Source organism: Simochromis diagramma, unplaced genomic scaffold (assembly GCF_900408965.1).
Source record: "Simochromis diagramma unplaced genomic scaffold, fSimDia1.1 OVJJ01000421.1, whole genome shotgun sequence".
In the NCBI taxonomy this organism is placed as follows: Eukaryota; Metazoa; Chordata; class Actinopteri; order Cichliformes; family Cichlidae; genus Simochromis; species Simochromis diagramma.
The window spans coordinates 1,814,790-1,841,747 of NW_024387250.1; the positions used below are offsets into that span (position 1 = coordinate 1,814,790).

Sequence of the window (26,958 nt, forward strand, 5' to 3'; positions counted from 1 at the left end):
AATGCGCGTCTCCAACTCCAAAACCAAATGCCCCAGTTGTGTCTTTTTGGTACACAAAGGTCTACCCACAAGACCCCTCTAAAGCCTCCAGGAATGAGGGGGAAGCTTTGGCAATACCAGATAATTTCCAGACGCAAGCCATTGTTCGCCAGCTAAAATTGAAGCTTCCAGGGAATCTGTTGTATTAAAGGGTCATTTTCATTTTCTTTTCGTCTCACATTGCAGACATAGCTGGGATTCTCAATTTGAATTATTGACATTTGGCAAGCGTTGAGGTTGTCACACTTGAAAGGCAGAAATGAGGCATACCTTTAAGTTTATGAGTGTGGATGAAAAGGTGTTTTAAAATCTACCACAGATCAGTATTATTGAGGAAAGTGCGCAACGGCTTTCCACCTCACGACTGAATTCCAATTCTGCTCTCCTTAACTGCACATTAATACACTTATCAAGTCCACCTGCTGTTAGTGCAGCCATTTAATGAAGCTTTGGTGTCTCGTCCCTCTAGAGGAAAACAGCCCACATCCCTGCGTGTGTTACCCTGAGAAAGCCCGCACCGGACACAGTGGGAAGGTGGGTTTGTTAGGGAGGGAGGGGCTCGCGGGCATCTCGGCGAAAAACGGGAGGGGAGGGGTCACGAATCCCCCTAGCAGCCTCCGCGTGTGATCGCGGCTAAGAAAATTACGCAATCGGAAGATAATTATGTAATTGTGTCTCTTAAACAGCCGACCTCAAACTTGCTCAGACCCGAAACACTTGATTGACAGACTTTGTGCGAGCCCCTATATAAGAGGAGGGAGGAGGGCGCCTCGGTCACTGTTGTGCCTCAGGTCCTCCAGACTGTGGATGTAGTGAACCAAAGTGGACTGTACACTTTTGTTTTGTTTTTTTTCTTTTTTTTCTTTACGGGCATTTACAGGAGATACCACTGCTCATTCATTTTTACCCTCGGCTCTTTTTGTTTTTACTCTTGTCGCTGGATCTCTGACGGATTTCTTTTTTTAAGATACTGAATTCGTCAGGTAAGTAAGTAGGTTAGGAATGCATACACTGCTTATCGTTGAAATGTTATGTGAGGAGAAATCAGTACAGGGCAAATTTACCAGGGCTGCTGTAAGTGATTCATTACCTGCAGAGTGCAAACAGACAAATAAATGTGAAAAACTTGCTGGACTGCTGAAAGACTCTTTCCTGCATAACAGGGTATAAAACTTGATGTGCAATGTTGCAAAGTTTAATAAGCTGTAAACTGTGTAACAACTCGTTGGCCGGAGTTATTGTTATTATCATTTTATTCCTGTATTGCATGTGGCTTTTTCTCTTCTTTTTTCCAGTCATCCTGTGACTGAGAGACTTGAGTGCAGCATTTGAGATGGACCAAGGATGGAGAAAAAAGACAAAAGAGGCACAAATCTAACAAAAACTATGTCTTTGTTTTTGAAGCAGATATGATACTCAGGAGAAGTCTCTTCTTGTTGCTGTTGTCATTTAATTACCTTCAAGCTTTAACTGAAGGTGAGTTGTAAATGGATTGATTGTGGTATTGCTGTCTAATAATTATTATTATTCCATTTGAGTCACCAATTCCAGTGTTTTGTTTTTTGTTTTAGCGAAAACTCTGCCAGTTGCTCCCATTCTGCTTTTAAGTTCATGAACTCTTCTTCTAGCTTTCCAGTTACATTTCCTCTTGTCTGATGTATAGATGGCGAGCAGGAGGATGAGACATCATTCGACTTGTTTGAAATCAGCGACATCACACGCAGGACACTGGGGGCCAAACAGTTCAGGGGCCAGAACTTAGATGCCCCTGCCTACCGCTTCATCCGCTTCGACCACCTGCCCCCAGTTAGCCCACCCATACTGAAGCAAATGCTGCGTCAGATCCAAAACAATGAGGGCTTTATGTTTGTGGCCAGCATACGCCAGGACCGTTCCTCACGAGGCACCCTGATTGGTTTGGAGGGTCCCGATGGCCGGCGCCAGTTTGAGATCGTGTCCAACGGACGCGCCAACACTCTGGACCTGGTCTACTGGGCAGACGGCTCGCAGAACGTGGTTTCATTCGAGGACGTGGACCTGTCCGACTCGCAGTGGAAGAACATCACCCTTCACGTTCATGGGGAGAACGCCAACCTGTTTGTCGGCTGCAGCCTCATAGACAGCTTCATCCTGGATGAGCCATTTTACGAGCACCTGAAGGCCGAGGGGAGCCGCATGTATGTGGCAAAGGGATCCATTCGAGAGAACCACTTTAGGGTAAGACAGCGGATGTGGATTCGAACGATTTCCCAGGATCTAGGAACTCCTTACTTGTCCAGCATTTGTCAACCCTCGCAGTGTCCAAGAAACAAAATTGTGGTCTTCACTAACCCTGCAATAAAAGTTTAAACAACTGTTTCCAAAAATACAGACTGACATATTCCCTGTGTTGCCCTGGTTTCTCTGTGTGGAAAGGACTCTAAATTTAGACTTTAAATTTACCCCTTGTGTGTAGAAATGAGGGGGAACGTATGTTATTAGGTAAAAAGCGAGTTTCCATGAAATGTTTGCTCCAATTCCCAGCTCATGCTTGCACTAGGTATAGAAAATGTCCTGCCTGAAATATGTCAAAGTGATTGAGACACATATTTTCTCACCAAACAGGGCCTTCTCCAGAGTGTGCGCTTCATCTTTGACACCTCAATAGAAGACATCCTGCTGAGTAGAGACTGTGAGATTACCAAGCAAGGTAAGAATGTGTCTGTTTTAGTTTTTAAGGTCTATAAAGGCCCTGCTATCCAGGATGAATGACAAACCCTTTCTCTTTTGTGTGATTTTTTTTTTCATAACCCAAAAGATGAGTCAAAATAATTATATTTGCAAAGTGTTTGATGCCTGATACCTAGCAGATGTGATCTAAAAGCTCTTTCACATGCAACTCTCCTGCACCCAGTATCTGTGTTTTGTTAAGCTTCGACCACGGCAAACAGTTTAGCATTCTCTGTCAACTCCATTTGCATGAATTTATCTCCTTTTTAATGGATCAAAAAGCTTACAGATCCGAAATGTGGCAAGATATCCCAGTATTACTTCATGTTTACAGCAACAGGCTTTTCACTGCAGTGGCTTGAGGTTGAGCAGCGTGCAGGGTGAACAAAAGGAGATACAGATGCTTACATTTGTTTCCATTGGCAGTGGATTTGGGATAATACCCTGGGAAAGAAAACAGAAAAGACAAAGTGAATGTTATACTGCAAAGTGGGGAGCTTCCACCTCCAGCTGCACACACACAGACGTACACACAAACATACAGGATGAAGTCACGAATTGGCTGATTGGGTTGCTTTTCTCAGCTGAAGGACCTCGCAATCCTCAGCGGGGCTCACACAAAAGACTGGCTTCAGCTCAAAAGATAGAGATCCCGAAGAACCACCAGATCTGGAAACTGAGCCTTTTGGTTTTGCTGTGACAGAGAAAATCACCATGCGGTATGCAGTTGATGCTTTTCTGTCACCACATGCACTGTTGAATTCCAGCTGAATGAGTTTATTTGTTTAACAAATGTCACCAGCGCCTGGAAGTTTTCCGCTGGTTGGCTGGTACCAGAGAGGGTTCGGCACCATTAGGAAAATTCATGCCGAAAGTCACCCATAAATCCAGGCAACCCTATAACTTGGACAGTATTAAAATTGCCCCAGTTTTTGCTTTTCGTTTTTTTTTTTTTTAAACCGATTTCCTTTTTCTACTCTGACAAAATCGAGAGCGTCCATCGGGGAGAGAAGAATGTGTAACTGCTTTCACAGACGAGCTTTCACGCATTCTCACGCGCACACAGTGTGAAGCCCTCCTGAGATTTGAATGAATCCAGCAGACTGAAGAGGAAAGAAAACATTGCGTTGGCTACAGTAGGACACCACCGGGTAATTTGGATGACTTCTTGATTTAGAGTCCCCGCTCTGCTATTAATCTTCGCCAATTTACATAGCGTGATCCAAACCAGTTGCAGATACGCGTTGCGCCTTGGCTGAAGGACAGGCGTTCTGCGGAGCTTCCATTTGTCTCTCGTGTGTTTGTTTTGGGCATCGAATATTCGTATAGCTAGCTGTGATGTGATTAAAGTTCAGTAGGGTTTTCTGACTACCGAGATCACAGCAGTCAGATGTAGACTGCAAATGAACTTCACATTTGGCCTCATTATGTTCTTGTAATAGCACTGCAGTTTAAAGTTAGGTCCCTTTCTCAATATCTCAACATACACTTGGTTTTATTACAAAGCCCTCAGCCTTAATAATGACTGATAAATGCTGCAGCCCACATACTTCTTCACATAATTCTTTTGTGCTGATATCAAGACAAGAGTATAACAAGTATAAATCTGTGTGGCCACCCCCAGTCTCTTAAGTACATATCACAAGTGGTTACATATTTGAAAGGTTAGCGAGGTTTATGGTCCACAATATGGTTTTTGCATCACACGGGGAACTCCAGAGATTTCTGCTCTGCAGTGCCATCCTGTCCTGTTCTCCCACAGCCAGCTCTGCCGTCATCTCGGGCTGACAGATTTACCATCACCATTTCAAACAGACACACTTTCTTTTTTTTTGTTTTCCAAATTGAACGACACTGACTGGACATCTGGTTTTAGGAACATAATAAACATTTCAATTACGCCATTGTTGTGATCTTTTGGCCAGCTACAGAAAAACAGGAAATCGTTTGAGTCCTTGCGTTTCAACCGTCATATCTCTCAAACATGTTTTCCATCAACAGCCTGCGTTATTTTTCCTCCATTTGCCCTGGTATCTGCTATTTGCTCTTCCAGATGATGCCAATATTGTGAGTGAGAGCGGGGAAATTGTGGACGTGAGTCCTTCCATCACTACAAACGTTATAGGTCAGAAGACGGATGATGTGGGCGCAGAAATGTGTGAACGCTCCTGTGAGGAGCTCAGCACCATGTTCCAGGAGCTCAAAGGCCTGCGCATTGTCGTCAGCAACCTTATTGACGGATTGCAAAAAGTGGTGAGTTAAATCACATAAATGAACCCTAGCCAACACTTTCATTTGTCTTAGAGAGGGTTACTGTCTGTTTTGTTGAACTTTACAGGCCAGTAAATGTAAAATTGGTGGCTCTGGTGTGATGGAAGAAATATTTAACTCTTTAAAAAAAACAACATTTTAGGAAAATAGATGACTCAGCCCTCCGCGTGTTAGCCTGAAGGTAAAGAGGCCTGAATTAGGTTACTAGGTAACCCACATTGGTTTTAAAGTAAACAGTGAGTAGCCACAGGAGTGTTTATAGAGTCGCCTGTGACAGCTGAACCCATATGACTCCTGCTATCTGTGGCAGCGTGAGTCAGACAGATTTTATGACATGTTACATGTGGATATAGGAAGTGTTCCCCTGACAGTGATGGGGTCCAGTCTAATGTCTGGCTTTGTTTAAACAGCTCATGTGTTTCCTCTGGGAGCCTCCCAGCAATAAGAGAGTCTGGGCATGAACCTTGAGGGGGAAAAAAGAAACGGCTGGTATGAGAAGGGTCCCTGAGGCTCTTCCAGACCGAGTGGTGTCTTAGATTCTAGTGCTCCACATTGCTTACTCCCCTTTTCCAAGAGGAGGATGAACACACACACATACGCACTCATATCCCCCCGAAAATCTTTGGCAGTATTTTATCCACTGATAGTTCCCAAGTGTTGAGGAGCTCAGCCTGGTCTCCAATTGGATAGGAGGTAATGTGCGTAACTAAGCAGCACTTTTCAGTAAGCTGTTTTCAAAGAAGTAGTGAGCATGTAAAGAAGTTCAGAGTTTTATAATCTGCAGCAACAAGGGAAAAATTGAGTAGATTCTTTAAGTGGGTGTAACTTTTTAGTCTTTTTCTGTTGTTTCTCATCCATTTAAGTTATCAGATTTTTTTTCAATGACTAGTTGAAGTAAAGTAAAGCATCTAAGCATGAGCTGAGCTGGACGGGGAAATAGCTTGGTACAAAGGATTCCAAGAAAAGTTACAAGGTTGCTACATTTGGTACTGATTTTGTTTTTATTAGCGTAGTGTTGTTTTATCTCAAAAAGAAATGGTTCTGATCAAGCTTGATTTCAAACAAATGTCATCTTTTTTTATTAGAATAACATTTGCAAAAGCAACACACGCGTTTCTTCTTCCCACCTGGTGAAACTAACCTCAAACACGCTATTTTCAATGAATCAGCTCATCAGCAGGACTATCTTTCCCCCAGTCAGTGGCTTTGCACCTTTGATCTTGAGTGTGTCTTAACGATTTCTGACTGTTCTTTTCTTACTTGTTGTATGTTCAGACAGAAGAAAACTCAGTGATGAAAGAGGCCCTTGGGAGGATGAAGAACTCCTCAGAGAAAAACATGTGCTGGCAGGATGGCCGCCTGTTTGACGATAAGGAAGACTGGGTTGTAGACAGCTGCACCAAATGCACCTGTCAGGTAGTGCCAAGTCATCTGGAAATATATGCAGATTTACTGTGGATGTTTAAGAGCCTCACATATCATTAATGTTCAATTGTGGCAGGAATCCAAGATTGTGTGCCACCAAATCACCTGTCCTCCGGTGGCCTGTGCCAGCCCGTCCTTTATCGATGGCGAGTGTTGCCCCGCGTGTTTGCGTAAGTAGGCAGGACCTTTCACAACATAAACACGCAATTTTATACACACTATTCTAAATTAATGGTGCAATGTGCCTATTAACACAGCATTTCATGCATATTAAAGTTTAATACTACAGGACTATTGCAGCCAGTATGTCTTTGGACGTGAACCACATATTTATTAGCAGACACTCAAAATGTCTAGTGTGGGTTCTTCAGACGATGTCATGTGATAAACGAGTTGATATAAAGAATAAAAGCTACAGTTATGAACTTTTCACAGTCTTTTCTACTGTTCTGTGCAAAAAGATGGAGCATAAAAGTGTTGCATATACATGTTCCAGCTATGGACAGTGACGATGGATGGTCCCCGTGGTCAGAGTGGACAGAGTGCACAGTGACCTGTGGGATAGGAACTCAACAGAGGGGCCGTTCTTGCGACGCAACCAGCAATCCTTGCACGGGACCTTCTATCCAGACCCGCAAGTGCAGTCTGGGCAAATGCGACAGCCGTGGTGAGGATTTGTTCTTTCTTCTTTTTTCAACGCTTTGTCTTGACTCACTCAGTTTTTATTTGAACTGTGGCATCCAGTAGTAACTGTTGCACCGATATTATCTCAACCACAGTATGCACCACTGGCAGTAATCTAAAACAAATAGCGTTATGATAAGTGAGAGGAGTGGGGGGGAGGAGATGATGAAACTGTGGAAAAACCGAGCAGTGAGTTAAATATGAGATGAGAGCCTCAGAATTGCAAAACTTTTCTCCTTCATAAATCTGGATCCATCTTTGAGTGGATGAATCTAAGTGAAGAGCTGGATCTCACGGTTGGGCTGCAGGGTGTGCCCAGTCACAGTTAACTCCAAATAAATCACTGGCTAAAAGGGTGTTCCACAGTGCAGTGACTCACCGCAGCTTTCCATGCAATATTATAAAATATTAATGAATCTGATAATTAATGTCCTATTAAGTGAGGTGTGGTGATTTTGGTAGATTTGTGCTGGAAACAAAAACTGCTGAACGGGTTTTTTTGTGTTTTTTTTTTTTTTTTTTGAGAAGTTATAGAATCAGCATGTGTCATTGCTTGAAGCTAGCAGTACACTCCATCTGTGTGAGTGACTGAATCAGCCTAACCACTAGAAGATAGTTTACCCACAATGACAAAAATACTGGCTCAAGCGTCTTAGAACATCTTTGAAAGTGAGCCATCATCGCCAGCATCGCATAATGTTTACTTGTAGAAAATATGGTGCTCCTTTCTCTCCTTTTTTCCTAACTCTGGCAAATTATACATGTCTGTAAGTACTATAATGGAAATCTGGAGGATAACGCAACACATATGTGTTTGACTGTTGCGTGACACGTCTGATTGTTGATGCCCAGTTCGCCAGGACGGAGGGTGGAGTTTGTGGTCCCCGTGGTCGTCGTGCTCGGTGACCTGTGGCGAGGGGCAGATCACGAGAATACGACACTGCAATGCTCCTGTGCCACAGCTGGGAGGCAGAGACTGTGAGGGCAGTGGAAGAGAGACCCAGGGCTGCACTGCCAAGCCTTGTCCCAGTGAGTATTTCATCTTGTGAAGGGAAACACTCAAAAGCAGCATCTCCGTTACAGTGGCTAGCATCTGTGCCCAGCAGCCGGACTTCCCTCGTGCCTCGTGGTTCCCCTAAGGCAACATTCCCCATGTGTTTCAGACTGTCATCATGTCAGTCTTGGTGCAAACGTTGGTCCAGATCGGTTCAGTATGTTCGCTCATGCAGTATTAAGTTCCAGGCTTCTGAACTTTTTATTTCTTGTTTAGAAACAACAGAATAAAAATGTGGCATGAATAAAACACTTTATGTCAAAGTGACTTGCTGCTAAGCATCTGTCTCCCCTGTTTTTTTAGTTGATGGTGGCTGGGGACCGTGGTCTCCATGGGCAACCTGTTCAGCGACCTGCGGAGGGGGGCACAAAAGTCGTTCCCGTGAGTGCAACAGCCCTGAACCTCAATACGGCGGCAAGAAATGTTTTGGAGAAGCGGTCGACAGAGACAGCTGTAACAAGAATGACTGCCCTATTGGTGAGCATTAGTCACTCTGCATTATGGTTTTAGCTACTTAGGTGACTGGGTTCACAGATCCACAGGCCCACACTGAAAAATTTTTATGTAGCAGAGGGATTGCACTGACATATGTTCTGGCATTTGTAGTGATTTTAGGATTTCTCCTGCAATGCAAACAGTCAGCTGAGGTACTTGGAATGTCCTAATGTGTACTGTGCAAGTTGCTGTCAGCTGTTGACTGTGATGATCAGCTTGATTGTTTTAGTCTTTATGATGGAAAAAACATCCAAACATCTGTTTTGCACAGCCATTTTCTTGTGCTGCCATATGTGTCTTTATAAACAGATACATTTTTTTTCTGAGCTTGTTTAACGATGTGACTTCACCTGTAAACAATGACTGGCAGATGGAAGAGGAAATCTGGGTTCTGCCAGCTACACTGGGAAAAAAAAAGATTACCTTACTAGTAATAATTCTGTGTTAACAATAACCAGCACCACACTGATTACCTCGACTGCATTAAAGTGAAAAATCTGGCAAAAAAACCTCAAAAACCTTTCCCTTATTTTAATATAAAAGTAAAGTTTTTGTGAGTTGGTTTCAAAACCTGCATAAAACCAGAATATAGTTACCAGTTCAGAAAAATTAAGCCAATGTGGAAGCGCTTTGAACCTCCATTCTACCTGAAAGCCACCAGATGGCAGTAGCTGTGGTTGCAAAAGAAACTTCTGGTCCAATAGATGTATATGGGAAAATGGCTGTCTGATTGACCTCAGTGAAAACTTTCCTGATGAGTTTATGGTCTCACTTTGGGTCATATTAAAAAAAATTAACTCTTATTTTGTAAATCGTGATATTATTATAGTTCAAATATGATGATTAACCAATGATGATTAGTTAATGGCTTATTATATCATAGTTAGACACGCCCACTCTATGTCACATCTGCTCCAGCCTTCAGAAACCAATGGATGATGTCACGGTTGCTACTTCCAATTTTTATACTGTCTGTGTTGCTACTGTAGATTTTGAAAAGGTGATTAAGCATTAACTTAAGATAAGCATTACAAATTAAAAGTAAAAATTAAAAGTTTTCCCTTGTATGTATCCATTCTCATCATCTAAACCTCTTGCAGATGGCTGTCTGTCCAACCCATGCTTTGCGGGAGTGGACTGCAGCAGCTCTGCCGATGGCTCGTGGGAGTGTGGCCCGTGCCCTGCTGGATTTCGTGGAAATGGTACCCACTGTGAAGACATTAATGAGGTAAAAGTTACTATTTTTCATAAGCTAGCTGCACTTTATTCATAAAAAGACCTGCTTGTATTTTGCTGATGATTTTTTTTCTCTCCTCTAGTGTGATATGGTGTCTGATGTTTGCTACAAAGTGAATGCAATGCAGCGTTGTGTCAACACTGATCCAGGTTTCCATTGCTTGCCATGTCCAAAGCGCTACAAGGGCACCCAGCCTTTTGGTATGGGTGTGGAGGCTGCCAAGAAGAACAAACAAGTGAGTTGATGTTAGCTTTTTTTTTCAGTGCTCTTAATAGACCACTGGTATGAAACCACTCAAACAACAATAAAGCATATAATGTGGATTTAGCTCCAGGGAGATTTGGATAAGCATATGTGTGGATTTCTGGATGTCACATTTCTAAATGACTGAAGCAGCACTTCAGGGGATTTAAAAGCCTTATTTTTAGAGAGAGTTTGTGTATATAGGAATGAATGAATGGGGTTGACCATGACCCACTATTTGTAAGTAAAATGACAGCGTGAGTAGCTTTAAACTTTTAAAATGAGAGGTGGATATGAATGGTTATTTTTCCTTCCTTGTACTGTATCAGTTCACTGTCATAAAGCTATGTTTTTCTTTTGTCTCTGTGGCCCACATCTCTCTCTTTCCAACCCTGTCAAAACTACTAAAAGTTTTAATATGACTTGTCAAATATGCCACATTAACTACTTGATTGGAACACAACGGTTTTCATCTCTTTTCTGATCAATGAGTCCCTGGAAAACTGAAAAACGTGTCACTTTGACCACTACTCGCATAACATCCCTCATGGGGCATTTTGTCATTTCTTGGCCTCTGCAGCTGCCTGTCTTTGATTTGATGCCCCAATTGACAGTAATTGATTTGGGAAAAGGGGAATTGTCTCATTGCTGGCATTAAGAGGCTCCATTTCACAGTTCTGATCAAAGGCCTCCCTGTCTCTTTTGGCTCTATGAGCTCATGCAGTGGCATTCAAACTTTAGGTTCATCATCTGGTAATAAGTGGCAGCTGTGAATAGTTTGTGAAGAAAAAATGGAGAGCAGTAGGTTGTTTTGGAATATATGCTGTACCCATGTCATAAAATCACAAGTGCTCCAAACTTTTTTGAAAAATGTTTTTCTTTAACCAGTCACCTCAGTTTGAGGTGTCCCTGTTTGGAGGGCTAGTCCCCAAAACAAGCTGCCAGGACTAGTGGTAAAATAAATACTCTTCACATTTAAAAAACAGCAAAATGGAAAATATGTAAGAAAACTGTGTCTTGTAAGAAATTCCATCTAACCTCTCTGTTTTTCTTAATCTAGGTATGTGAGCCTGAGAACCCATGTAAGGACAGGACGCACAACTGTCACAAATATGCCGAATGCATCTACATCAGCCACTTCAGTGATCCAATGTACAAGTGTGAGTGTAGGACGGGTTACGCTGGAGATGGCTTCATTTGTGGTGAAGACTCTGATTTGGATGGCTGGCCCAATCAGAACCTTGTGTGTGGTGCTAATGCCACTTACCATTGCAAGAAGGTATTTCACTGAATATTGCCACATTCAATCCAGTGATGCCAAACTGAACTGCAAAAGTCAACCGTTTACTGCCACTATTTCAGGATAACTGCCCTAGCCTCCCCAACTCTGGACAAGAAGACTTTGACAGAGACGGTCAAGGAGATGCTTGTGACAAGGATGATGATAATGATGGAATTCTGGATGAAAGGGTATGAGAACTTTCCATTTTTACAAACTGGTGAGCAGCATCCTAAAAAAGTGGAGAGACTTTAAAAAATCAATAATTGGATATGATTTGTCTAAAAAAAACAAATTTTTTTCGACATGGTAAACCCAATCCATCCATCCACCCACGGAGAGCATGATTGGGGGGAATGTCGTACCACTCGAGTGGTATCCTGTTATTGAACTTTTGTGCCAACTGCAGCCCACAACGGACATCATGTTCAAACATAAGGATGAACACAATTCAGTAATAAGCATATAACTTACAGGACAGACTGGAGATTTGATGCTTAATAGCAAAGTAAACCTTAGTGAAATTATTGGACTAATTAAACTGGACATAAGTGAAGAGCCTATAATGTTATTTTTTTCATCAGTGCATTAAAAAGGAAAAGTCTAGAGGTTTTATACCACTATTTTTAAAGTAACAAATTTCTTCAAAGCAAATCTTTAAGGCATACTTTTAGAGGCTAGAACAATATAAAGACAGTCGTCTATTCTAAACATAAAAAAATTAAATATTTAAAAATAATAAACTTTGAAATACTATTAGTGCAACAGTCAGAATACCCAATAACCTTGGGCAATACTAAATAACTCTAGGTTACATACAATATTGAGTTGAACTCAAATACTAATTAGAGTATTGTCAAACCACTTTTTTGTTTCCTCTCCAAATAAAAATGAGACTTAATATGAATCAGATTTATAGTGAGTGTCTGGTTGGCCTTGACATAAGGCAACACGTCTCATTAAAGTCTGAAAATAAAAATACGGCCAAGTTCTACCTAATAAATGTGCAGTTTGCTAGTTAATTGATGTATTACGCCATTTCCATTGCGCAAACAACATATACAGCCTTTGTAGAAATCCATAAACATTATAGGAAACATATTCTACAGATAAATTTGAAAACATAAAGAAAAGCTACAAACCACCGAATCCTATAGCAAGGGGACTTTTGCTAGCATAGTTTGCTAGTAGCATAGTTAACTGGCTTTGAGACCAGGAGGAGACACACACCCAGTTTGAGCAGCTTGTCTGCTCCTTTTGCTGGTCACAAGGCTGGATAAATGTGGGGTTTGTGTCATGAAGGACATTTGGTGTAAAAAAAACTGTGCCACAGTATGTAGAACCATCTGCTGTGGAAGTAAGGAGCACCTGAAAGTTCAGCCACTTTGCTAACATAAGGGTTTGTCACTGCAACCTTTTGAGTGGTCAGCATTATCCCATGATGAAATATTTTCTATAAGCAAAAAAGGGTTACTTACTGGCTTGATGAATAAGTGAAAATGATGTGATTCATATGTTATGACATCTCAACCCAGCAGAGATGCAGTGAGATGAGAACTAATGTTACTGACCAAATCAGAAACGAACTTTATGCAAATCCAAATCCATTCTCTTCAGTGCACTCATTATGATTCGGCTCATGACTGTCAAAACATTACTTAGCTAGCATGTGCTTCCTTCGACAGGACAACTGTCCCCTGCTTTACAATCCTCGCCAGTTTGACTTTGACAAGGACGAAGTTGGTGACCGCTGTGACAACTGCCCCTATGAACACAACCCTGCTCAAATTGACACCGACCACAATGGAGAAGGGGATGCCTGCGCAGTGGACATCGATGGAGATGGTAAAATAGCTAAAAATGTAGACGACATGTTGTATTCAGTCTACTATAATTAACTATAGCAACTATAAATTTGTTTTTTTTTTCTCAGGAATTCTTAATGAGAATGATAACTGCCCCTATGTGTACAACACTGACCAGAAGGACACTGATATGGATGGTGTCGGCGACCAGTGTGACAATTGCCCTTTGCTACACAATCCTGACCAGGTAAACTATGCACACTGTAAATTATGGCTTTTTCCAATACAGTCAATAGATGTTGCATTAACATTCTGATCCTTGTATTCATCCAACAGACAGACCTAGACAATGACCTGGTTGGAGATCAGTGCGACAACAGCCAGGACATTGACGAAGACGGACATCAGAACAATCTAGACAACTGTCCTTATGTGGCCAACTCAAACCAGGCTGACCACGATAAGGACGGCAAAGGAGACGCATGCGACTACGATGACGATAACGACGGTATACCTGACGACAGAGACAACTGCAGGCTAACACCCAACGAAGACCAGGAGGACTCTGATGGTGAGGATGGTGCATGTATTAGTCTTAAAGGCAGCAGTGTCACATCCATACAAAAAGTTGAAACATGAGTGATATCAACTATTTTTAGCATGGATTTATAGCATAAATATTCAATGGTGTACTTCTTTTAGTAGCATTCTTAAGATTTATATTAACAAAAGTCTGTTAAAATTTTGAGACTACTTGCTTAAATAGTATCTCTATGCACTCAGACTTATTTCACATTTCTTCTTCCCTATGCCCTCTCCCAGCTGCTTTTAGAGTTAGCGGTTACTTTCACTGCAGCAGGTGTGAAATTTGGTGGTTGTGGAAAGAGTCAGTGACCGGCTTGGCACGGATGATGTCATTCTCCATGACTTCAGTGAGCTGCCTTGGAGGGCACCATCAGGCTGTGAAGTTTTTATTCCATTTAGCCTTAGCCTGTGATTAGTCCACAGTGCCCAATTTAAGCAGGGTTACCTGGAGTTTGTGCAGCTGTCTGTGACTGAAAACAGACTGCAGAGGAGAAAGCCCCTGATGCTTTCACACCCTTTGCCGTTTGTCAAATAGTGTTTATTTGATAGAATCGTTTGAGCTTCTTGCTCAATAGCAAAGATGATGACAGAAGACGGCAAGCTACTTCCATGCAGTGGCCCTCATTAGCCACTGGCATCCTTTCCCTCATGAGTTCCCAGCCTGCAGCCTGGCTCTAATAGACTTCAGGCTTCAGATACTAAGAAGTTTCAGTGGAAGTTGTCACAGCATGAGGAGATGGCTGATTTGCTTCATCAGACTTGGCAGTGGTACTTGGGACAGTTTTCTGGGAAGAACTGGTATACTTCCATTCATTTTTAATATTTAGTTGGAGGAACTCCTCAACAGTCACTGCAGTGGGAGTGTTATGATCCTCGCATTAGCTGCCGTAGATATTTTCCCAACCTATTCAATAGTTTGTTTCAGATATGATTTAAATTAGGTGAAACATTTTAAAATGATTTTAATATAATTTTATATTCTTCTCCTTTATTAGGTGATGGAAGAGGGGATGCATGCAAAGATGACTTTGACAACGACAGTATCCCAGATATCCTCGATGTGTGTCCTGAGAACAATGCCATCAGTGTGACAGACTTCAGGAAATTCCAGATGGTGCATCTGGATCCTAAAGGAACCACACAAATTGATCCCAACTGGGTGGTCAGACATCAGGGCAAGGAGTTAGTTCAGACTGCTAACTCTGACCCAGGCATTGCAGTAGGTGAGCAGTGCACATATGTTTCCCTTTGCTTTTTAAAATATTTGAAACTCCATTTAAGTGTGCAGAGCTCTGTGAGTGTAACACTTGCTCACCTCATCACAGGTTTTGATGAGTTCAGCGCTGTGGATTTCAGTGGAACGATGTACGTGAACACCGACAGAGATGATGACTATGCAGGCTTTGTTTTTGGTTACCAGTCGAGTGGGCGCTTTTACGTTGTGATGTGGAAGCAGATCACACAGACCTATTGGGAGGACAAACCATCCAAGGCGTTTGGCATCTCTGGGGTTTCACTCAAAGTTGTGAACTCGACCACTGGCACTGGAGAATACCTCAGGAATGCTTTGTGGCACACGGGCAACACTCCAGGACAGGTGGGCTGCGATCTAAATGCAAAGTGGTGTGTTACAATGCCTGTATCAGTATTGATTTTAGTGTTGTTAACTATTTTTTTTAAGGTGCGGACCCTGTGGCATGACCCCAAAAACATTGGTTGGAAGGATTACACAGCTTACAGGTGGCATCTCATCCACAGACCAAAGACCGGGTTTATAAGGTATGAAGTACAGCTGATCACAACAGGAAAGCCCATGTTTTTCTGTCTCTGATTACAGGCCTCCTTTAAGTCACTTGATGACATGCAGCTTTTTAGTCTCAAGACATTAAAACATGGAAGTTTTTCTTGTGTTTTCCAGGGTAGTGGTCTATGAAGGCAAACAGATTATGGCTGACTCGGGACCAATTTATGATAAGACCTTTGCCGGAGGAAGATTAGGCTTGTTTGTCTTCTCACAAGAGCTGGTGTTCTTCTCTGACCTCAAGTATGAGTGCAGAGGTAAGCACAATTACTTAAAATTATAACCACAAATGTTTCTGTTTTGTTATAAATTACCCATGGATATGTGTGAGCAACTCAAGTGTTGCATAAAGCTGAAATCAGTTCATCAAGAATGCTAGTTGAGTGAAAATAGCAGCTATATTGATATTAAGAGTGGAAAGCAAGGGTGCCAGAAGTGGGGCCCTTCCCCATTTCATTGTAAATAATTACATAAACTAAAGTAAGCAAACATTAAATGGAGAAAATTTGTAATATTTTAAGTTTGTTTTAAACAAAATAAGCTAAGCTAACTGAATCTGTTTATTAGATTTATTTATTAGCTCACAACTCTATCTAAAGTTTATGCCACAGCTGCCCTAAATTAACAATACTGGTTATTACCCAAATCACTTTTTCAATATATTGGTAATCCACCAGTACGCACAAGCTCTTTAATCGAAATTATATTTTTAAAGCCAAAATATAATTATTGTTCTTTGTTCGTGAAGTTTTACATTTCCTTTTTTTTTCTTTTTTTTTTACAAAAAAGAAAAAAATAGTAAAGCACTTTATCATTTTTTGATTAAGATTACAAATATGACTGTTATTTGGTGGCTGATTTAAGTCCAATTTGGGTCTAATTTGTTATTTACCTAATGAAAAACAATATCATTTTAATTTCTAAAAAAGTTTTTTACAAATTTTGAAATTTGTGCTCCATTGTTATTTGCCAATGACAATGTGTTATTTGACAGTCCTAGGATGCCACTGATTTTAAGCTTTAATGTGTTCTGTCCCTAAAACGTATTTAACAGATCATGTTAAATTGTAGAAATTTTGTATTAATAACATTGGCTTAGGTGTTAAACACCAAACGCCTACATAAAAATTACATAGTTTATTATAGCAGTGTGGTCATTTGAATAACATAAATGCAACTGAAGAGTTAAAAATGTAGAACTCTTTCAACCAACCACATCTTGTTTCAAACCTCAGATAAGCCGGAGTTGCCAACCGTGCTCACAAGGTAATGGTGAGAGGGTTTCTGTGCTGTGTTGTTTGCTGTCACGCTATATTTCTGCTTGCCACCCTGCCCATGAACAATGCCCCAGAAGCATTGTGAAAATCCTTGTGTGTTCATCCAAGGACTTCAGATCTTCTACTTAGCGCTAAACTGTGGAAAATGAGTCTGCAGCTTTTTTTCTTCTTCTCACAATCACGGCCACATTTACTGGAGACACGCTTTTTTGACGCACACAATGCTAATGTTGTTGCTGCACTCTGGCACTTTGACTCAGGGGCTCATTGAGTTTTAATTGTAAATGTGGCAGTAATGGAAGATATTTTTCCATCTTTCTACAGATAACTGAATCAAGTAGAAACAGAAAAAAAGAAAACATCTGATGGCAAAAGACAAGAATCTCTCCGAGTAAACATCACGTCATCGCTGAATCCATGTCAATGTAAATCAGACTTCGCATACTTCCATGTTTTCGCCTTGATTCATCCACTGGAGGAGAAACAGTGGCACATTTCAGTTTTGCCGAAACTGAGAAAGGAAAAAAAACTGATCAACATGTGTTTTTTTTGTTTATTTGTTTTTAAAAAAGCCTCTACCGAATATCTAATTAAAACTATTGTACCTATTCTACATCTTTAAATTCATTGTACAACCTCTTAGATGCTGTTTGTGATTTCCTACAGTTTGATGTGAGTGACTTGGCTGTTCTCTGCCTTTATTCTTCTTTTTTTTTTTGCTGAACTGATCATACAGTGTTTGACAAACATAAACTGTAATCAAATCATAATCATTTACCCGCCTTAACTCCATTATAGCTTCTCCTTATTCTTTTCATCCTAAATGTGCTTTTCATGTACAACTTGAGTGAACGACGAGTAAGTGCCAAAGATGTTTATACTAAGTCTGTACTATAATTCCTTTTGTAAATTATTTATGCTCTGCTTGTTTTGTTCGTTGGCATTTTTTTTCCTAGTTTTGTAAATAATTATTTATTTGTTTACACTGACAAAACGTATAATTGAATACCACAGACGTCAAGATAAAACATATTAGCGTTGCCAGATTTTTTTAGTGTCTTCATGCACTTCCTGTACTTGTTAGTTTTTCAAATTTGTCAGTCATTGATTATTTTTTTTTTCAAGTGTGTCAGTTAAGTAACTGTAGCATAAAGATAAACACCAGCTGCTTTTCAATAATCACGAAAATAAACACGAAGCAGATGTTTATGTAGGTCACGGTAGCTGCCAAAGAGAGTTAATTCTGGTAGTTTATTTACTTAGCTGTCCAGACAGCCTCGCTGTCCTCAAATGGATTTAACACATTACTGCAAATTTTTTATCTTTTAAATAGTCTCTCACTAAAAAGCAGCTGCTAATTAGGCTACTGGCACCATCGCAGAAACGCCTTTCTGACTCGATTTGGAAACTTTTATGCGCAACACAAAGCAACGAAAGTAGACTGAAATAGTGACATTGCTCAAAAATATTGTAATGAAATAATTGATATTAAATCAAATGTGTAACTTTAACATTTGAGAGTTGGAGATTTGGAAATAAGCCACTTTGAGCGGTTGTTTCGTGAAGATCAACTACAGTGAAAGCATTTTATACAAACTACATTTTCATTTCTACATTAGTCATAAATATCGCTTATGGATCTTGTGAAACATCATAGTGTTGATTGAAAAGAAATCCAGATGAAGGTCTCTAAAAGTGTGACTGTGTGATTGTGTGGATTAAGGATGTGTTTGCGTACAACTTCGCTGTCGTCAGTCTGAACAGCATTCATGTTCTCCATGTTTGGTTTCCATCCTGTTCATTTTTTTTATTTGCAATGCACAAACTGTAAATGTGTTGTTTTTTTTTGTATACTTGTGTTGTTAGATATACGTTTTCTACAAACAATAGTGTAAGATTGTTCTGTTTCTTAATAAAACACTTTTACACCATGTTGTTTATTATGACAATTGACAGGATTAGAAATACTGTCATAGCTGGGCATTGTTGTGAGGAATTGGTCATTTCTTGGGAATTATTTTTGTGCAACAGAATAAGACGTTTGTTGCTCTAGTGGAAATTCATGGCAGCAGGTGTTTGTGACATTGCCGATGCCTGTGTGTGTGTTAATGAAGAAACATATTACCCAGTACAACAGTGTGGTTTATTCATGTGGTTTTGAATCATACCAAAGAAAAATATCAGAATCAGAAAGAAATACATCTGGAAGCTGGCCAAGCAGGGCACGGTTGTCATGCCAACTCGTTTTGACCATGTATCTATAAGTGTAGTTAGGAAAGAACTTTTTCTTCCTATTGCAAGAAGAAGTCTAAGCAAAAAACAGTTTATAAAGCTGTATTAGGGTCGTGGGGAGAGGACGACCCCAATGTAGTAAATGGAGGCAGATGAAATAATGAAAAGTGAGCCTTGCTCTTCCAAAAGGAAAAACCAAACAGGAATCCAGAAAAACAAACCGTCAAAGTAAAACTGAAACATGAGAACTAACACTAAACATAAAGAAACTAAAAGTCAAAGTGACACAACAAAACCAACAGAATACCAGGACCACAACAAGACCCTGTGGGAGAGATGTGTTGAGTTTTTTTTCTCCAGAACTGTATTTTTATTTCTAATTAAATAAAAAATAAAGAATAAAAATATAATAATAATAACATACATGAATGTAATTATATATAATATAATGTAATAATAATAGCATGTAATAATATTAGCAATAAATAAATAAATAATATTTCTATAATCTTTCTATTTTTATTTCTAAATAAAAACAGAAAGAAAGAAAAATCCATTTGAATTATTGTCAATTCAAATTTTTACCTGTCTCCTTTTTTGCTCTTAAACATGGGATTTGTTTATGGGAAAACCTGGTACCTGGTCTATCTAATATCCTTGTATTGGTGTTGTTCTTGGATCAACATTGCATTTGACCAATCACGTTGTTATGATGTCATAGCTTGGTAACTTGGAAAAAAAACCTGTCGATGTCCACTCTGGAAAAAAGTGGGCGGTTAGGGTTGGAGGTTAGGATGTGATTATGGTCAGGGTTAGGGTTATGGGGCTATAGTTAGGGTTAAGGCCTTTACCTGGACAAAAATTAGTTTTGTTGATCCAGTAACAACATCAACACAATGGTATCAGCTCGAGCCTGGCTACCTGTCCAATTTTGCCCCAAAATATATCAATCCTTGGATAGGTGTAAAACAGTGTAAATACGGTGAATTCATGGCTAGTTTTACTGTTTTCATGTAACTTATTGACAACAGGAAAAATAAAACACATCACCAGATTTATTAACTCACATAAGACATAATTTTGAAGTCCATTGTTTTGTTCATCTTAGCGCTAAATTATTTGTAAGAAAAAAAACAGGCCTTCTGTTAGTATGTTATATAAAAGGGCCCATCACAGATACCAGAACTGTATGTTACATGTGTGGGATGGGCACTGTTTCCAACATTCATGTGCTATTTAGAGTGTCAGTTACAAAGTATGGTCTACTGTCACTGCTTCAAATGTTTAATAGTGCTTTAAAATGAAAAGGCAAAGTCACAGACTTTGCAAAATCCTTTGGTTAGCACGATTGAAGGGTTTTTTTATGTGGTTTTGCACCAAAACTCTGTCTATCAGTGCAGAAACCAGGAAGGGAAGGGGTTAAGTAAATGATGGCGAGGCCAGGAAAGAAATGCGCTATTAGGGAAAATAGGGAAGTCAAAACCTTGCTCTTGTAGCTCTGTGTCAGAGGTATTTGGGTTGAGGTTCTTGGAATAGTCCACGTGGCACACACCAAAGACTGCTATATGGGTCTGGCACTGGTGGCTGGTTTCAAGTCCAGAGCACGTTCCAGGGTGGTTCTTAAAGCTTTGCCAGAGGATGTCAATGTGTGACACAGTAAACCAGCAGTTTCTGCAGAGGCAAGTAGTTAGCAACCAGCAGGCATTTTAAAAGGATGAATAAATGCTAGCAATTAACTGAAAGAACATCAAGGAAAGTTCACTTTCACTGGCCATTAGGAGTCTCAAATGCTGAGCTTGTAATCCCGTCACTGCTGAGTGATTTAGACATTGGACAGTTTGGTGTTGATGTGTATTTATAATCGATGCGTTGGTGTGCAGCTCATCACCAGATTACCAGTTTTAACAGTAAGAGGGAGAGAAGCCTCTTATTCAAACACAGGATGAAAAGAAGAACTCTTCTCTGCGTGTGATGCTCCACTTCAGTCACTTTGGTGTTAAATACCACCCTGTCTGATGCTTGGCTACTGCAAATATAGACAACATTCATCTCACTGAATTTTTCCATAATCTGCTGGCTCTACTTGCCTCCCACTCTCAGTGAGACCGGCCTGGAAACTTACGGCAATTTAAGAAATTAGAACACAATCATGTCTAAGTCAAACAGAGAACTCATAGATAACATTCACTGCTGACGGATAGAAATATTCTCTTTTTTCTTTTCTTCAAAGACCTGTCTCAGTCTGTTAGTAAGATTACACAAAAATATCATGAACCATGGCAGAGAAAAGGAGCATTACTTTTCTGGCACACGTCTGGATCCCTTTCTTTAACATTTCAAAATAGGGCACTAATGTCTGTGTGAGCATTGGCACTAGCAGAGGATGAACTTTCCAAGTGTCCTAGTTTTGTCTGTTTTCTTGTGCAAATCAACCTTTTTTTTAAAAGATGTCTGTATTGCAAACAGATGTCTTTTTCTGCAGATTTATTGTTTGTTAGATTGTTTATTCTTTCTGTGTAGAGTTTGCTTGTTCTCCCTGTCTTTGCGTGAGTTCTCTCCAGGTAATCTGGCTTCCTCCCACACTCCAAAGACATACATGTTAGGTTAATTGGTGATGTTAAATTGGCTGTAGGTGTGAACATGTGCGTGAATGATTGTCTGTCGTTATGTGTTAGCCATGCTGCACACTGGTGACCTGTCCGGGGTGCAGCCTGCTTTTTGCCCCATGACAGCTGGGACAGGATCCAGCCCCTCAGCGACCTGAATTGGATAAGTGGAAAGAAAATGGATGGATGGATGGAAAACAGTCACTGTATTAAATTAATGATTAGATGAGAAGAGTAACTCATGTCTCTAAGAAGCTAGAGACAGAAATTGGAAAGCTTAGTACAGCGAGACTTTTGCTTTGTCCAAAGCTAACTCCACTATATAGCACCGAAAAGCATCATCATAATTTATTTTATTACCATTACATATTTATTTTTTGCACTCTGTTATAGCTCAAAGTTGACAAACCGAATAAAAACAGTGGGTACAACAACATGTCATAAGACTGGGTATGAATAGCACATCACTTCAGTGTCATTCATACGTACTTCATGCTGTTAGCGTGTCAGATTGTGGCGTTAAATGACGTGCAAAACACGATACCAAGATGTCTAGGCAGATTTTGTCAGCACTGGACAGATCCAATGGCAATAAAATTATCAGGGCTATTTACCTCTTTGGAAAAACCTTGCCTTAATCTAAATGCTAATCTTTAGCCGATATGGGAGGGTTATCCCATTAGCTTTGATCTAAGCAAGGAAGCAAATGTGGAACTTCTTGAAATACTTAATAGCAACTTAGTAATATCTTTCCTAAGACCTTCACTGAGAGAGCAGAGAATTTATTTCGGATTTGCATTCATACCTTTTAAAGAAGGTAGAAACATTTCTAAGGATCTTCACTATAATATCAGCTACAACTGCTTTTACAAGCGTAGTACTACTTGAGACAAATACATTAACTTTGATATGTCACTTTCTCATCAGGGAAAAAACCCCCACCTCAACCTTTCACCTCATCTTATACTTTAACCCCAACCCTCCGGTCCAGTGCTCCATAAAAACACATTTAACATCAAAGGGCAATAATCGATTTAACTCCTGGGAAGCATGCATTTGTTTCCATTCCCCAGAATCCAAGTTAAGTCAGCATTTAGTTTTCCCACTGGCTCGTCTAAGGAGTGAACCTATGTTGTTGCTGAGCAAAGTGACTAAGGGTCTGCCAAGGGCAAGTGTTCTAGCAAAGAAGTGGGTCTGTCACTTGAAATAAAGTAAGTCATTTATTTCAGGGCACGAGTTCCTCTCGTCATTGGGAAAATATCCATACTCCTTTTCTTTGCCAAGCATGGGGGCGCACACTCATTGCTCCCAGAAAACAGAAGTGCCAGACGTGTTGGGCTGCAAGCTGAAGTCCTGCAGCAAAGGGCTCCGAGCTGTCTGCCTGAACCCTGCTCTTTGATACATGTGGTGGGTCTAGGATGCTTCACTATAGGTATTTGAAATGATAGACACCATCTTTTTTTTAAATGTGTAAATTAATTATCTTTTTTCCATTTAAGTCTAAGTACATATTTGGACATTTGCTCAAATCCAGGCTGAAAAAAAGTATGGATGAGCCCCAAAATCAACAAACAAGCATCCAAGATGACAAACAAGACGTCCTTTAACTCGTTTCTTGATGGCACTGGTGTGAAACCAGAAGCAGATGCACTGGGTCTAATTTAATCACGCTGTGAAGTCTTGGCCTGACTGTAATCTCACGCACAACAAAACCAGACAGTGCTGATAGCTGGAGGCCCTCTGAAGTCTGATTTATCTGACTTACACAAATAAACTCTGATCAAACACAGGCCTCATATCTTTTGGAAAACAGGCAGTCTGGATATCCCCTTCCTTTGCTTTGAGAGAAATCATCTTTCTGCAATTGGTACTATCCAAAAGCGCAAATATCCGTGAAATTCTTTAAATAATCAGAAAGCTCTGTTGGCTGCGTATGGCGATGCTGGATCCACACCATCGTGGCCATTGTCACCAGAGGAACTTCAGTCTCGGATGAATGACATGAACTATAACTTTTTAGAGTAGTCCTAGCGCTGCTTAAACCCTGAGCTGGAAATATGAATGATTAGAGCTCTGTCCATTTGAGACATGTGGAAGTGGGGTGTCAAAGATTTTAGTACACATTGTTCATGTGTACCCAGTCCAGACATTATGTTACGCTCACACTGCACAGGAAATAACAGTGAGGCCAAATAGTCTGTTTGTCCGGAGACTTTTTTGCTGCTCAAAGTTTCAAGCACAACCATAATCATTTAAACACGCAAGCGTTATCTGTTCCTACCCCAGTTATGGATGTTTAGTATTTATTTTATCATATTTCTTGCAAATTTGAGTTTTTCTGTCTCTGAAAAATTCACACAATAATAAAATACAAGGAAAACTCATTAACACTTCAAGAGTTAAAAAAAAAAGTTGCATTTCCCTTTTGCGTGTGCGGAGGTAACTGTGCTGTCTGTTAAGTGCACAGAGAGAAGAGGCCCCATAGACCGATGCTTCAACACAGAAGGAGACGACAGCAATTCCTCGCCTGCTCTTTATTAACAGCACTACAATGCTGCAAGTTCCCCTCCCTTTTTCAGCAGTGGAAACAAGCGATCACAGCATATCCTCTTACATCTCTGATGGCTTTTTCAGCCATGTTGTGTGCTGCTGTAATGGAACATCCACTCGCGAAAATACACATGGCGAGCTGTTTAAAGATATCAGCCGTTCTCGCTTCTCTCCTTCCTATCTTTTTTTTTTTTTTTTTTGTTAAGTCACGTTCTTGTTGCACAACTGCTTGAAAGTGTCAGTTTTCCACTCTCGACACCAAACAACTTTAATAATATTTGAAGGTATGACACATTTTCACCAAACTGAGGACTTTTAAACTCAAAAGATTTGCCAAACCCTTATTTTGCAACCCCTTTAAAGAAAACAGCTTATACTGAGATATTAATTCTGACACACAGACAGATTTAATTTGTATTAATAACATGTTCCATGTGTTTTAATTACCTACTATAACAAACTTTAAAAAAAAAAACTATACTTAGGCAAAGTCCAACCTCCGTTGCTCCTGATTTAGCTGGTTCTGCTATGTAGTCTGAGTAGAGCGGCTGGAAAGCAGAGCCAATTTTTACATGTTAACTGCCTTCCGGCTGGCTCCACACATTGAGAAGCTGATTTTGCTGACATTGTCTGAAAGCGGTGTCAGAACGTCTGCGAGTGTGTAAGATGAAAATCTTTCTAGGCAATCCTTTCTCTCCCGAAGAGTTGGAAATGTATCCACGAGCTGTTTGGAAAAAATGATGGCCTTTTCATGCTTGTTGGAGCAGTAAAAATGTTCCTGATAACTTCAGTCATTTGTAAGAATGCTGACACACAAATATGTGAACTCACCCATGTGTCTGCAGACGTAAAATTTATTATTATTAATTTTTTTACTTTGATTTTGCCTCGTAAACTTATCATCATTGTAATGTACATCATGTTTATTTAGGTATGATAACTTTTGCTTCGTTAGATTTCTTCTTCTGTGTTTCACTTCTAGACATGAGCTCACACGTAGCGATTATGCTAACATGTGTGGAACGTTTAATTATGTAAGTGGCACATCTTATTATTGTCTCTGCAAACAATTCAGTTTTTAAAGTGCATTGTGTCTGACAATGAAATACACAAGATGGAATACAAATTGACAGCTGGGAGAGGCTCCAGCCCCTTTGCAATTGATGGATGGATTATAAATTCTTATCATATTGCAGGGGTTTCGAAGAGGGTAAATTATGTGCTTCACAAATATTTACTTTTTCACACTGTTGGCATGTGTGGATTTTGCCAAATAGTTCCCTTATTCGAAAAGGCCCTTTATGAAGCGTGCCCTTTATAGTGTATCCTGATATTTTTGCAATAACAAGGCATCAAAGAATAAAGTGAAAAAATACTTTAATAATATGAATGAGAGGACAATAGATGTTTTGTGGACTAAAAAAGCATGTGGCCACGTCTCTCAGGGTGTGTTGTTGTCTCTGTACAACCACAGCAGCAGCTTTGTCTGCATTGCTGGCAATAAGTCGGACTCATACCCGGTTTGTGTGTTTGACAGCAATGCCCTCTGTTGCCAGGCTTCCACTTTGGTGGCCTCAGAATCTCATATCTGCCTTTTACAGATAATGTGGTTCTATTGGCTTCATCAGCTGGTGGCCTCCAGCACTGCAGGGTTTTGCAGCCAAGTGAGAATTGGGGAGAATGAGTATTAGCGCCTTCAAGTCAGAGGGCAAAGTTCTCCGCAGTAAAAGGGTGGAATGCCCACTTTGAGTCAGGGATAAGTTGCTGCCCCAAGTGGAGCAGTTTAGGTACCTTGGGGTCTTGTTCACAAGTGAGGGTATAGGGGAGCGGGAGATTAGATCGACAGACTGGTGCAGCATCTGATGTTGACACTCTACCACTCTGATGTGGTGAAGAGAGAGCTGAGAATAAAAACATCTAAAGTCACAAGCTTTGGGTAATGACCAAACAAATTCGATTTTGGATAAACCCCTATATCCAAAAAGAAACAAAGGTGTCTGGACTCAGCTTTAGAAACTCGGTGAGAAGCTCAATTTTGGAGGGACTGCCGCAGCTCCTCCACCAAGAAGTAAACTGAAATTGTTGGGGCATTTAATTAGGGTGGCTCCTGGGTATCTCCTCCCAGGTGAGATGTTATAGGCATGTCCTACTGGGAGGAGGCTGGAGCCTATCCCAGCTGTCATATCATCATAGAACCAAGAGGTAGGGTACACAAGCCTGTCATGGAGCCAACAGAGAAGTTCACAAATCACAACTATGGCCAGTTTAGAATTCCCATTTAATCTAACATGCATGCATGCAAGCACAGGTAGAACATGCGCACTACAGAAAGAAAGGTCCCAGATGGTGGAGTCAAACCCAGAGCCCTCTAATAAGCACCAATCACTGCAACACGGTCCCATCCCATTTTCATGTCATAAACTGTGAGCATAGCTTTTATGTTGCAAAGGTGAACTCTGGTTGCAAAAAGCAGTGTGACTGTATAAAGGTCTATAGGTGAACAACCTTGCAGATGCCCTGATCTATGACTTCATTTAGCACTTTCTTGATAAATTCATGGCATAAATCAATATTTTCATGTCTTACTGAGTAGACCATGTTCATTTTTAAATTATGCTCCCTTTACAGTAAACAAAAGAACAATAAAGATGGGTATGGTCAGCTTG

General features: G+C 40.4%; 1 protein-coding gene across 4 annotated transcripts; it reads left to right on the forward strand.

Annotated features, from left to right (window-relative positions):
- Nucleotides 1-668: 668 nt before the first annotated feature.
- Nucleotides 669-19,035, forward strand: thbs2a (thrombospondin 2a). 4 transcript variants are annotated; one of them, XM_040002022.1, is made up of 23 exons: nt 669-1,022; nt 1,444-1,515; nt 1,703-2,256; nt 2,644-2,728; nt 4,802-5,001; nt 6,295-6,435; nt 6,521-6,614; nt 6,941-7,111; nt 7,981-8,157; nt 8,486-8,659; nt 9,778-9,905; nt 9,997-10,149; nt 11,218-11,436; nt 11,520-11,627; nt 13,122-13,281; nt 13,370-13,488; nt 13,578-13,812; nt 14,822-15,049; nt 15,152-15,423; nt 15,508-15,605; nt 15,745-15,884; nt 16,863-16,893; nt 17,229-19,035. In XM_040002022.1, the coding sequence occupies exons 2-23, from the start codon at nt 1,449-1,451 to the stop codon at nt 17,230-17,232; spliced, it is 3,558 nt and encodes a 1,185-aa protein (XP_039857956.1). In that variant the 5' UTR covers nt 669-1,022; nt 1,444-1,448; the 3' UTR covers nt 17,233-19,035. The 4 variants fall into 4 exon arrangements, with proteins under 4 accessions (XP_039857956.1, XP_039857955.1, XP_039857959.1 ...); XM_040002021.1 differs by having other exon boundaries at nt 670-1,022; nt 1,447-1,515; XM_040002025.1 differs by lacking the exons at nt 16,863-16,893; nt 17,229-19,035 and adding an exon at nt 16,174-16,197 and having other exon boundaries at nt 670-1,022; nt 1,447-1,515.
- The last annotated feature ends 7,923 nt before the right edge of the window (nt 19,036-26,958 follow it).

Excerpts from the sequence above, each read along its gene's own strand:
- thbs2a (XM_040002022.1), top strand. The coding sequence starts at position 1,449 with ATGATACTCAGGAGAAGTCTCTTCTTGTTGCTGTTGTCATTTAATTAC. Across the intron at positions 2,729-4,801 it reads CTGTGAGATTACCAAGCAAG|ATGATGCCAATATTGTGAGT; the intron begins GTAAGAATGTGT and ends TTGCTCTTCCAG. Across the intron at positions 15,424-15,507 it reads CGGGCAACACTCCAGGACAG|GTGCGGACCCTGTGGCATGA; the intron begins GTGGGCTGCGAT and ends ATTTTTTTTAAG.